Below are 12944 nucleotides of genomic sequence, written 5' to 3'. Positions count from 1 at the left end.
CATTTTAACTGCTTGTATCTTTTAATTTTCAAGCAGGATCTTTATGAAACGATCCATTTCTTGCTAGTTTTATATAGACACCTATATAAAAATTATATATGTGTAATAGTGTGCGTATGTATTTATTTTTTCAGTTGCCAAAAATCAATTCACAGAGCAAACCCTAAGCCTTTTACAGAACTTTTGATGCCTTCATTTACTATTTTTAATATATTCTGCAGAGGTTTGAATTGTGACTGTGTTATGAGGTGAATAATTCTTATATTTTCAGGGGGAGTTACTGAACTTCAGTCTGGTGAATCGATTTTAAAAAAGATTGAAATAAAGCTAGTTAATGATAGGTTAATATCAACTGAGAAAGAAAGTTGTTCTGTCTTGTATTTAAAGAAAATGTTTCCCTAGGAGGACCTAGAAGTGCTCCATAATCAAAATTACACGGCAAGAAGGGAGGAAATCCTTTAAAGAAGCAGTTTGTCCTCTGTAACACAACGCAGGTTCCCCTGAGCAGGCAGGGATGGGTGTGAGGCAGCTCCAGGGTGGGATTTGCCTTGTGTATCTTAGGCTGTGCCTAGCACAGTTTCCAGGGTCCCTCTGTAACCAGTGGAGGAAGAGTGGTGTCCTCATCTCTGTATCATTTGGCTCAGTAAGGAAACTGCAGGAAACTTTGCTCACTGGGTGCTATTTAAGGTATTCCATACTCAGCCTTGATACCAGGGTGGTTACAAGGACTGTATGGAAATTATTTTAGTTATTGCCATACGAATACAGGAAAAAAACATTACTTGTTAGGTAGGCAACTGAAAATGAGATTGATGTTTAAGTATGGATAGAAAGTTTAGATGCATCACAACAGGAATGGAATGGTCTCTGAGGATGCAGAGAAACGTCCCTGCTGGGCAGAAGTGCCTGTCACATACCTGTGTGTTGTGGTCTCAGTCCACAGTGCTGCAAGGCTTCTGCAGGAATATTCTTTAGCAGCTGTGTTGTTTCAAAACATTAATTGAGTGCAGTATCATACCTCACTGAGAACAGCACGAGTGTCTGATCAGCTGTTTTGTAGCCAAAACAGCATTTCTAAGGAGTAAAAGTGCTTGTTCTGATAAAAGTTCATACCACTGAACTCCTTGGCTTAAAGCAAGTTCTGTCCTAGGGTAAAAAAAAGTTCACTATAGAGAACAGCATCAAATGCCTATTATGCTGTTCTTTGTTTCTTTGCCAACTGTGGATTTAAAATTGGAATAATTCAAAAAGCAGTGGGACATTATGACTCACTCGGTACCTCCTGGGCTTTTGACATTATCGTAAAGCCCCGAAGCCGCAGCTCGGGGTTCAGTCAGTGCATTTCAATAGCTCAGCCAGCAGACTCGGCTGGAACCACTGAGAACCTGATTAGCTGTAAACAATGACACAGTTCTTCACAACACTCGGGGCATTCCAGCCCCAGCTCCAGGTGTGCTGTGCTGAGTGACACCACCAGTGAGGTTTTCTAGGGGTTAAATTTATCCCTTCAGTCAAAATCAGGGATGTGTTCTAGTAGCAACATCTGGTTTTATAAGGCTATTCTTTTTAATAATTGTGGAATTAGTGGAACTTTTAATTTGTTTTTTTACAAGTCTTCTTTGAGTTTCCTCTGAAAACTGTCAGTGGAAGGCTTGGGGAATGGGTATTACATAGAAGAGATGGATTAAATAAGAGGACTTTTTGCCACAAGATGTCCAATACAATTAACTTAGAAAGTCTGCATCTTCATTTTAAAAAGGCAGAAGGCAGAGTCCAACTGTACATCATCCATGGAAGATAAACATTATTTATGTTGCCTAGTGTGCATGAGCTGAAAAAGGAAATACACTTTCCAATAAAATCTTCCAGGCTGGAAATACAGAAGAGTTTGCTTGAATCCAAATGTATATTGCTTAGTCTCAATAGGAAAGTAAAGACTTATTAAGTCATATGTCAGCTGAGTTGAATTATTGATGTTGAATTCAACATGTTGAACTCAGAGATTCATCAACTTTATAGCATTATTTGTTAGAAAAGTACTCCCTTCTATCTATTTGGACTGACTTTTTATAATCTCTCTTGTTTATTATCTCTTTTATTTGAGGCAGTGGTTGCTGACCTGACTAATAACTTTCATCTTTGTACTTTAAGCTGTTTCCATATGTGCAGGTGCTGTGGAATTTACTGTCTTTGCATTGAAAAATCAAGATCTAGTCAATGTGTTTGTGGATGTTTAAATGAAAATATTTTTAAGGTAGAATTAAGGTATAAGGTTCTGATTTTAATAGAAGATACATTTAAGAGTCAGAAAATTCCAACTAACTGTTAATAGTAAGTATTTGAAAGTCCAAAAATCTAAATTTAACCAGATCAGAAAACAAAATTCTGGAATCAGCTCTGAATTGTTTTGATACGTCAGTACTTGGTAGGAGAAATCCAGTCAACTGTGTGGGTGTAAACTATGCTTAGCCCAAAAAATTAATTGGTTCTAGTCTTGTCCAGTCAGGAGCCTCATCTTCTTATGCTGCTGAGAAGCCTGGAGTCAGTGTTGATCCCACCAGGTGAGTTAGGCCTGGAACATCTCCCACCACTCACACAGCTGGAATCATGGAATGGTTTGGGTTGGAAAGGCCGTGGGCAGGGACACCTTTCACTATGCCAGGGTGCTCCAAGTCTGTCTGGCTTTGGACAATTCCAGGGTTCCATCCACAGCTGCTCTGGGCAACCTGTGCCAGGCCTCCCCACCCTCACAGGGAGCTGACATTTGCTAGCAGGGGCTCTTCCCCTTCTGAAAAAGCAGAGGCACGTTGTTAAGCTTTCCCCTCTGTTTGTAGGATCAATCCATGTTGCCACAATATATTTTTGTCTTTTTGATACTGCCTGGCACTGTGTTTCCCTCTGCTCTTACACCTTCCACTCGAACTACCCTGCTGTGGCAGATTCGGAGCCGTGGCTGCAGTGTGACCTCAGCGTGCTCTGGACAAAGATGCCACGTTCCCAGAAAAGGGGGACAGGAGGGAAGGGTGGTGACTGCCCAGCCCCACTTCAGCAGTGAGGTTCCCATGGTGTCACCAGCCCAGGGGACAGGAAACCAACGTTTCCATCAGCTGTCAGCACAGCCGTGTCCTTCTGCTGCTCTCCTCAGCCGTGGCAGAGTGCAGGGCCAAGGCCTTGTCAAGGGGGAAGTGATCTCTGAGTGCTTTATTGAGAGACAAACTTGTACAATTAGGAGTGAATTCTCTGTTAGTTTAGATGGAGATTTGAGCAGTGTTTTTCTGCTTACAAGAGGCTGGGAGGTGGCCCATGAATTTTGTTCATGTCTTAACTTCAAGAACTCTTTTTTCCATGGTGAAGTCGCTTAGAAGGTCCTTTACCATTCATGTAGTGCTAATGACTTCAATGATACATGTTCTAACAGCGGTGAAATGCAAGAAGCCAAAACTACCTTAAGAAATACGGTTCATTTAACAAAAAGAGGCAGACTGAGCAGCAGGTGGAAGGGTTAAACAAAAGGAAAAAAGATTATAAAAGTTTGCAGCTTTGGCTTCACTACAAATAGCTCTCTTGCAGACTTTATAGCATTAGTGTTGCTTCTCATAAACCTTGAAACCATTCATCCATTTAGAAAGATTAAATTGGTTAGTCATCCAGAACAGAAAATGTACACATCCATTTTGTCTGTTACCCAAAACCAGCTGAAGTATAATAAATGCAGTTGATGCCATTAAACTAAAGCATTGAGTATTAATGATGGCCTCAGCTGTGGTATTTACAGTTTGCCAGCTCTTGTGTTCCTGATAGTATATTCATCTGCTCCTGCTCAGGGACAGTCAGAGCAGAGTCTTTGAGCTGGAAAACATGAGTATAATATATGATGTGAGGGGCTCCGAGAAAACATCTTGGTATAAAAGCAGGGAAAATCCTAGAAATGTTATAATTTTTGTTATTATTAGAAGGTCAAAGTTAAGAGGCACAAACTTCACTTAGGATATCTTAATATATTTATAATGGTCTGTTAAACAGTTTGCAAAGACAGGTTTGTTTGGATTTCCAGTTACAGATGAAGCTATTGCTATTTCAAGTTCTGTCACTTAAACAAGCCAGGCAAAAATGGCCAGACTCTCCTAAAGCAGGAATTTGTAGAGGCAGTTGGTCAGGAAGCAAGATTATTATCACAAAATATAATAAAAATTAGGTTTAATTTAGCAGCATTTTTCTTGATTAATATCAGGATTTCAGAAGGATTAACACTCTTTCCCGGAATTAAGAAAATTTGCGGTGGTTACTTCAGAATATGAAGAAATTTAATTCTGCTGCTTTGAAATCTGCAAGATGTTCTCTCAAAGGCAGGGATTTACAGTGGGATGGAAAAAAACACGACATGTTTTTTAATTACTACATATAGTGCCTTTAATCAGAGCATCCAGCTTGACAGCATTAAAACTGGGAAGCCACCTCTATCTGAGTTTCCAGTTCCATGCTGGAAATGCCAGCTCATTCCTATAGGAAACAGGAATCAATATCACATATTGGCCATCATTCAAAGCAGAGCAGTTTGCCAGCTGTTCTTAAGCACATGCTTGAGCACCAGCAACTTGTGTGCAGCACAAGGAGGGACTCCAAAGGAAATACCACCAACTTCTCTGACATTATTCCCAATGAGTCCCAAAGTGCTGCTCCCTGTCACTGCCCACAGTGCAGCCTCAGGGAGACGAGAGAACTTCCAGGGAGTGCAGTGGATTTGGCATCAGACACTGCTCAGGATTAGTTTGCTTTTCTTTTTGAAACATTTCTGGTGGCAGAAAAGCAACAATCTTCCCCCCACCCCTTCAGCATTTGTCTTTTACTGCAAATACAAATGGCAAAAATACCAGGAGGGAGTGAGGTGATCTGAAAGAGCCAGAACCTCATAAATTGTGTGGGAAAGGCTGTCTTGCCTTTTCTCTAACTGATGGCATGCCAAGTTTATTTTACAGTATTTACAGTAAGATTTGTTTGTTTTGATACCCTTTGTAAGTTGTTAGGGAGAAAGCAAAAGAAAATCTCCAGGAAGTTTATAGTTTGTGATGAGCCAGAGCTCAGGCTTTAATTTGCTTTCTAGCCCTATACCTTTTACTAGGAGTGTAATAAATAAAGGGATATGAGATTGCAATTGGATGAGTTATTACTGGGCTGTTATTTATTTTCTCTGTATGAATTTGGTGCTTAAGAAAGACCTCAGAGCAGCACGCTAAGGAAGTGGAATTGTTGGTTCATTCCAAGAGCAGATACAGGAGGGGCAGGAACAACCCTGGTTTCTCCTCCCTGTCTCACTGCTCTGACCTTGGCACATCACAGGGACAAGAGCAGCCTCTGCCTGTGTAGCTGAGGTCCAGATGGATGACACGAGAGCAGATTTATCCATGTTGGAGTGGTCCCAGTGTGGCTGTGCAGCCAGGGGATTGTCTGTGCTGACATTCCTGCCAGCTCCAGCACACGGCTCAGAAGGCAGAGCTCTGTCATGAGGAGAAGCCCCAGCATCCTGCAGTACAAAAAGACACAAAAAGTGGTGCCTGTTCTCAGGAATCAGGAAGAAGGAAGTGTTTTCTAGATGTACAACATCTGTAACTGGAGCGTCCTGCCCTGAGTGTGTGGAGCAGGTCATCCATTGGTGTGGAAAGTCTTCCAGGCAGGTGCTGCTCTTGTGAGCTTGTGGCACTGAAGGGAAAATAGGGGTGTTTGGGTTTAATGCTGAAGCCTCGATTGTTTGAAACAAACTTCTGAACATGTTGTAGGGCCTTGGGTTATGGCAGGAGTTGAGAAATAGGAGACTAATGGTGTATTTTATGTACCATGACAAACAGCACAGCGTGGTCTCACCTCTCCCTGAAACACGGGGTAGATGTGATGACTTTTCTCTGCGTGGTGGAAACATTCACGGTTGCCATTTTTGACTGTCTGGGATGAAGCATGATTGCCAAATGCTAGGAGCTGTCCCTGTGGAGCTGGGGAGGGATTTTCCTGAGGGCAGACTGCCTCACTGACCCCTGCCATCCCTGCTCGCGGAGCAGCCATCCTCCTCCCTGGCAGTTCCCTTAGCAGGGTGATAAACCCAAGATGCACAACAGCTGTACAGACACAGCCTCCCCTGTGCCAGTGTTGACGTGCTGTGTACACCACTGAGCAGGAAAGAGCATTTTAGGGTCAGCAAGTGTCTTTGAGCAAAGTTGGTGCCAGGAGATGCTGGCACAACTCATCACTGTTTAGTTTACACCTGTCAGAAGCAGGCAGCCTCTCAGCTCCTGTGTTTGGGTGAGTGAATTCATCATATTTTGCTTTTAAGCAATATTCTTTTCATCTTCCCTGTACTTCCCAGCTGTTAATTAATTCCACCTCACCCAGGGATTAATAGTCACACTTTACAGGGAGAAGCAGAAATGAACAAGAGGAGGTCAAGTGGCTGGGCCGAGGTCATGGAAGCAGTTTTGTCTAAAGAACATTTGGTTCTGCAAAATTAAAGTGTTGTTAATTGATCTCCCATTGGATGTCAGCCTCCATTTTGGGGGCAGGGAGTGTTTCTGGAGGGCAGTAGAATATGTTCACAGTGCTTTCTTCTCCCTAGGACTTGAAAGATGAACGGAGTGATGAAGAGGAGGAAGATTCTCTTACAGACACTGAAGAGGAGTCCACAAAGAGCGGCAACAAGAACAGCAGTGGGTCAAGCAAACACCTCCTAAACAGCAGTCACCACTAGCCCTGTCCTGCCTCACCTCCTGCAGTGATTCCTGCTCTGCTTTTAGCCCAACTTACAGGACAGGATTTAAGTCAGAAGGCTTGTGAGAGACTGTGATTGATTTATTGTTGGCTACTGGACCTGGAAAAAAGCCCAGTTTAGAGGGGAGGGAGGAATTGCATAACATGACAAAATGTGTTAATGACCCACTTTCGGAATCCTTGCGGAGTGTGTGGAAAGATGTTTGGACTTGCTGACTGACAGTGCTCCACAAGGGCAAAGCTCAAGAGAGTCAAGTAATTTAGTGTCCCGTTGATTCTAATGTTGTTTTTCAATCTGATATAAGATATATTTCATCAAACAATTTAAATCACAGATGTTTTGTGGTAGGTAGGTAGTGTGAACTCCAATAGGAACCAGAATTACTCAATGTGGGAAAAATTTGACAGTGCTGAACAGTGACAGGCATTTTATCTTTACTTTTCAGTTTAAACCCTCATCAGAATGGGTATTTTTCTGAGTTATATTTCATTTTCTGGAGGCCAGAGGAAGCGAACATGGAGGAATTCAAGTTACTTGTCTGTGATGGGTTGGTTTCAGTGTAGAAATATAGTCCTTCTCTGAAGTGATAGATAGCTGGAACATTGTGTCAAGGAAGTCACTGTTAAAACAGCAAAACTCAGCCCTGATTCTCCATTGACCTCCAGGCTTCTCAAATGTCTTTCAGTCATTTCAGCCCAGTGTTAGAACAGAAGGTGGAGTGGGGAGAGAAGTGGGGAAATGGAAATTGGGTCATTTCACAGGTTCTTGTGCACTTAGCTGTCTTCAAAACTGCCAAACACCCTCTGCTCCTCGCTTATCTTCAGACCTGAAAGTTAAAATCAAATCTCGTCCATTCCCTTCTCGTGACCTTGTCTCACAGCTTTGGATACTGCCTGCTCTGGAGCGAGGCCACCAAGTTCTGATTTGTGGTTCTGGAGTGTTCACTGCAGGTACCAGAGTACTGGGGAGCACAGGACTGCCACAGAGTGTCACTGCTGTGGGTTCATTTGGTACCAGGATCTGTATTTCCATCTCTGCTCTTTTATAAAATGGGGAATCACATCAGCTAGACCCAAACTTGGATCTATGTGACTTCAGCTACCTGCTGTTGTTTTTATGCTGTAACCAGTGAGCAACAGCTCCTCTTACCCAAAGTGCCTCTATCCTAAATTTGCACTTCTGTTCTAACACTAAATTTGCACTTCTGTTCAAGTGGGGCTGCAGCAGCATTTTCAGTCCTGGGGCTCTCCATGGAGAGCCCAGGCCTTGTAAACAGGGCGGTGCCAGTCCCATTTCCCTCTGCATTAGCTCACAGGGTCATAAAGGATTTGTGTCATAAGTTTGGGAGGTGAGAGGCTCTGCATGTGGTTCTACAGTAGCTGAGATCATCTGGGGAGCTAAATCCAGTAGCTTGATAGAGGCCAGGGGACCACTCCTAGAGCAGCCTCAGTGCAGAGCGTTCAGTTCAGAACAGCTCCGTTCCCCTCCGGCTGCTCCGGCAGGAATTGGTGACCAAAGGGAAGCGTTACAGGACTGCCTTGTTTTCCCAAGATTTCCTTGGCAAGTGGGATTGAATTCAGTGGCTGAAGCATTGAAAGAATGGGAAATGTTTGGGATCTCAGATATGAAGAAAGTAGTGGGTTTCATGCAGTTACAAGAAACTGTAGGAGGGCTTTGTTACAGAGGCTTTTTTTACGGTGTCTAATTTTTTACTTGTATTTTGGACCATTTTGGACCCAAATGTGCATGTTTTACCACAAAGGGAATTACGCTGAGGAAGGAGCATGGCCTACAGTTCCTGAGAAGGAGGGGAGACGTGTGGTGGTGGAAAAGGACCTGTGTCCTGGTGCTTATAATTCAGTGGTGCCACTGGGGCTGAGTGGGCAGAACCCCCTCAGCAGCCTTTGGCCACCAGTGCCCTTCCCACAGGGGTGAGGAGAACACCTTAAATACAGCGGGGGGGGGAATATGGGAGTGTAAGCACTGATGGCAACATGTAGAGCAACTGGAGAGTTTGGCAGGGGCACAGTTCTTATCGGGGCCCGTTTATTGCCTGCATGAAAAACACTTTCCTAACAAAACGTGGAAATCCGGCGTCTTGGAGGATTTACACTCCCTTGAGAGAGACAACGGTGCTTTCTTCAAGATGTAACAGGATTTTGGGAGGTGGCCAGGGTATTATCATTTGATTTTGGTGCCAAAAGCTTTCCTCCTATGACTAGGAAAGGAATTTAGGAAAGGAAACACAAAGAATGATGTTGTCACAGGAATGAGCCTCTGAACAACTACTGATTTTTAAACTGGAATTTATAGTCTCCTTGAGGCCAAAACTTGCCTTTCCTACTCAGGACAAGTCTCCCACTGAAGCCAATTAACTCTATTGGAGTCTTGCCTAGGAAAAATTTTGGATTGCAGTTATCCAACCTAATTGCAAGAACTGTTGTTCTAAGCTGATGTGAAACTGAGATCTTAAGGGAAGAACAAAAGGTAGATAAATACATTCAGATATAAAGCTTTGAGGCAAATTTTGGGTGAGTACAGAAGAATATGGAAGAAAGTAACATCCTGAAGGTGAAGATTAAGTAAAGAACCAAATAACAGTGCAGTGGGAGGGGATAGAAGGCAGGCAGGCCATGGAGGGCCCTTTCCAGGGATTACTGTCATGGGCAACCAAGGGCATTGGACCTAAAAATTCTGAATGTTATAAATACCCACAGCACAGAAAGAAGTGGGAATGGGCTGTCAGAGTGTCCCCTGTTAACATCAGATAGGTCATTCCTAGAGTTATGTGCATTTAATTTCCCCCTTTTCACTGATGAAAACTCAGAAACAAGGAGCTGAGGTCATGGGGGCACAATTTCTGCTAAAGAAATTTATGTCATGGTGCTTCAAGATTTTCAGTCTATTCAATGCAATGCAATGCAGATTCAACATTTTTATAATCTTGTTTTTCTAAGAGTCTCAAAGTGCAGGTGCAGAACAACTGTAGGTGTGTATGGGAGCACAGACAGACTTACATTGTCTTTTTACCATTTCACAAAGTGTGTCCTGGTTCAATGAGTTGACACTTCACTTCGACTGTGCCAAAATATTTCTGATAGAGCTATAGATTGAAAATCAAATCTTGGTCCATAAGACTCAGGGGAAACTCTTCTGTTCCTTTTAATTTCTCTGGATTTAGTTCAGGTATTCCTGTTCATGTGTACTCTGCTTCCTCCATACTGGTGTCATACTTACATTTACCAGCCTGCTCTGGATTGGGTTTACAGATCTCCTTTACTCCACAGAACTCATTTTGTCAATTCATGTTATTTTGTATCATTTTCTTTTTTTTTTTTCTTTTGTTCTTAACACCACTGACTTTTGTCATTTGAAATACACACTACAAATAAATATTTTGTAAAAACAGGTGTCTAAGTAAGGATTTCCTTGTTTTCTCTGCCTTGCAGTGTCCTCCTCTCTGCTTTCCATTCCCTCCAAGCTTTTCAGTGGGAGCATCATTTGTTCCGGAATAATTCCTCACTCTTCCAAGTTTTTCCATTGCCTGGGAAAAGCTGGATGACCCACAACCTTCACATGACCTAACAGCAATGTCTGTAAATGAACTTGTGTTTTTCTGAACAATGAACAAATGGAGAGGAAGCAAAATTAATGAGAGCATCACCCATCCTTGTTATTATTCAAGGTTTATGCTTTAATTAAAGTACTTGTGAGTGCTCCTGAGTACACCGGGAATGTTACACCTATTTGTATCTCTACCCAGCTGGGTTTGGAGGTGCACATTAGGGTTGCCTAGGAAGTTCTGTGTTTTAGGTCTGAGATGTTACTGCCCAGCAGGTTGTTGTGGGATTATCAGTGGCTCATCACAAGCAGCTGTGAGGCAGCTCAGACATGGATCTTCAGCTAGCAAAAGCCGGAAAGCTCTACAGAAAACAAGGGAGCTGTGCTCATTTGTATCAACCGAAAAACTGCTCCTTATTTCTTCTTTCCATTTCTGCCTCCCTGGTTAGGAAGATCACAGAGGTTCTGACTTACCATCCCTTCCCATGGGCAATCAAACAGAAGGGAAGGTGTTTCCAGCCCAAATAATGAACTGTAGCAGAACACTTTGGTTTTATTAGCTGATTTTTTAAAAATTTTTTTAAGCATATGAGTAAGAATAAAGTAGACGGAAAACAAACCGACCAGGGCTGTGTGAGTTTTGGCTACAAACAACTTGCAAACTGTGAAGAATTAAAAAAAAAGTTGCTGAATTTGGAAGAAAAACACCATCTCCACAGGCACTTCCCTCAGCTGTGGGTTTGAAGAGCAGCAGATCACCAGCAATGACAGTCCATGCTGAACACATGGATGCAGCCCAGGTGTGAGAGCTTCAGAGCAGGTCCAGGGCTGTTGGCTGCCCCAGACCTGGGAACCTTTGGTGTGGAGCATCACATGAGCCACAAATGTACCTAGGAACTGATTTCACTCAAAATCACTGCAGATTATTGTTCCTGGTTCAGTTTGATGGGCTTCCTCCAAGGAAAAGGTGATCAAAGCAGTGTGATCTCCACCCAGGCTGGCTACAGCGAGCTTCAAGTGGGGCTCTGAGAGATTATTGGACTGGAGAACTCTCTCTGGGGCTGCCTGAAGTTTCTACCATAATAGAAGACAAGGCTGAAAGCACAAGCCTGAGCTTTGACACACGAATGTGCAAACACAAGGTCATAACAACCCACACAGGATAATGTTGTTGATGTTCCAATAGTCTGAAGATTTATGAAAATAGCTTCTATTTATTCAGCTGGAGTAAGCCCTATTCTTCTGAGTTTTGTTACCCCATAAAGCATTCAGAGGAGACCCCATAATCATTTCAAAGTCAGAAACATTAAGTGGAATAACAAGTACAAACCCTCTCCACAGTGACTTTGAAGTTGCAAGAAGCATGGCCTTGTAGCCATGGAGCTCTGTTTTGTGCCGGGTGGGAAGAAACAGGTCCCAGGCAGTTGTTTCAGGTGGTGAAAAGTCTGTATTTTTCCTACCACAGAAGAAGCTGGTCTAAAAGAAGTCAAAGTTGAGCAGGGAAATAAATGATTAAATTTCCACTGAAATTCACAGGAGTTTTTCCCATGATACCGGTGAGAATCAGACCCGGGTCTCATGTGACCAGTTACAACAAGGACAGCATGGCACTGCATTCTCCAGTCATCAGGAGCAGGGCACAGCCCCAGGGTTTCCTCTTCCTATAGCCCAGAGCAAAACCCTCCCTGGAAAATGAATATTTCTGTTTGCAGGACACTCACCTGAGCACAGCTCTGCCTCTTCCCAAGGTGCGCATGTATCCTTTGAAAGACATTCCTGGGAAAGCAGTCTTCCCTTTTTCAAGGCAGAATTCTCAATTCCAGTGAGCACTCTGCTTCCTGTCCCCTGCCTGCTCAGGATCTGAGCAATGCCTGGGCTGCTGATGCTAAATCCCACAATCCAAGGCCAAATTTACCAGGAAGAGGTGAAATAGAAGCCGTGGTTGTCCCAACTGCCTCCACATGTGGGCACAGCAGGAGAGGGCTGCTGAGCCAGGGGGGAGAAGGGAGCCGAGGGAAAAGCGGGAGCAAAAATGGCTGGGACAACACAGCAACGGCTTAAACACAGAACTGACATCACCGAGAATCACAAAGCAGAGCAGTAACAATATTAGCAGGAACAAGTCCCAAGAGAAGGAGGAGGGAAAAGACAGTAGCTGTGTATCCCGGGGATCAGCATTCCGAGCAGCAGCAGCCGGCGTTGCCTGGACTCAGAGATGAACTTTGCAGCCAGGACAACTCCTTTTCCCCAAGCGCCGGCAACCTCGGACTGAGCCCGGCCAAAGAGTTCCCAAGGCAGGAGCGAAGCAGGAGGATCTGGGAAAAGCTCCTTTACAAAGATCCCAGTATGTGAGTGAGGGGACAGGGAGGGACTGGGCTGGGGCTGGGCCAGGGCAACCACGAGTAGAGCCCAGCAGACCTGTGGCTGTGGCAACGACCTCACACTTTGCCTCCAGTTGCTGGGTGAGCCTGACTCCCCCTTGGATCTCAGAGCTGGTTTTGTGCTTTTCCCGGCTGACTGGAAATCCCAGGAGTCCTAGAAGAGCTCCTAGAGGATTTGTGCGTTTGCTTTGTACAGCAAAAAAGAAGAGAAAGCTGCTAAAAGGCCTTCCGACTGCACCTGTGGGTAA

General features: G+C 43.8%; 1 protein-coding gene across 1 annotated transcript in view; it reads left to right on the top strand.

Moving 5' to 3' along the window:
- The window catches only part of CERS3 (ceramide synthase 3), a 32098-nt gene extending 24926 nt beyond the window's left edge, over nt 1–7172 (top strand). The window contains exon 11 of the mRNA XM_066196146.1: nt 6602–7172. Coding sequence (XP_066052243.1) covers nt 6602–6733 — 132 coding nt within the window. The 3' untranslated portion in view covers nt 6734–7172. The remainder of the gene's footprint in view (nt 1–6601) is intronic.
- The last annotated feature ends 5772 nt before the right edge of the window (nt 7173–12944 follow it).

This window comes from Chamaea fasciata, unplaced genomic scaffold, assembly GCF_029207755.1.
Source record: "Chamaea fasciata isolate MVZ Bird 193981 ecotype frontalis unplaced genomic scaffold, bChaFas1.0.hap1 SCAF_14, whole genome shotgun sequence".
NCBI lineage: Eukaryota > Metazoa > Chordata > Aves > Passeriformes > Sylviidae > Chamaea > Chamaea fasciata.
Note: the sequence above shows the minus strand (reverse complement) of the source record. Positions and strands in the feature narration are given on the sequence as shown.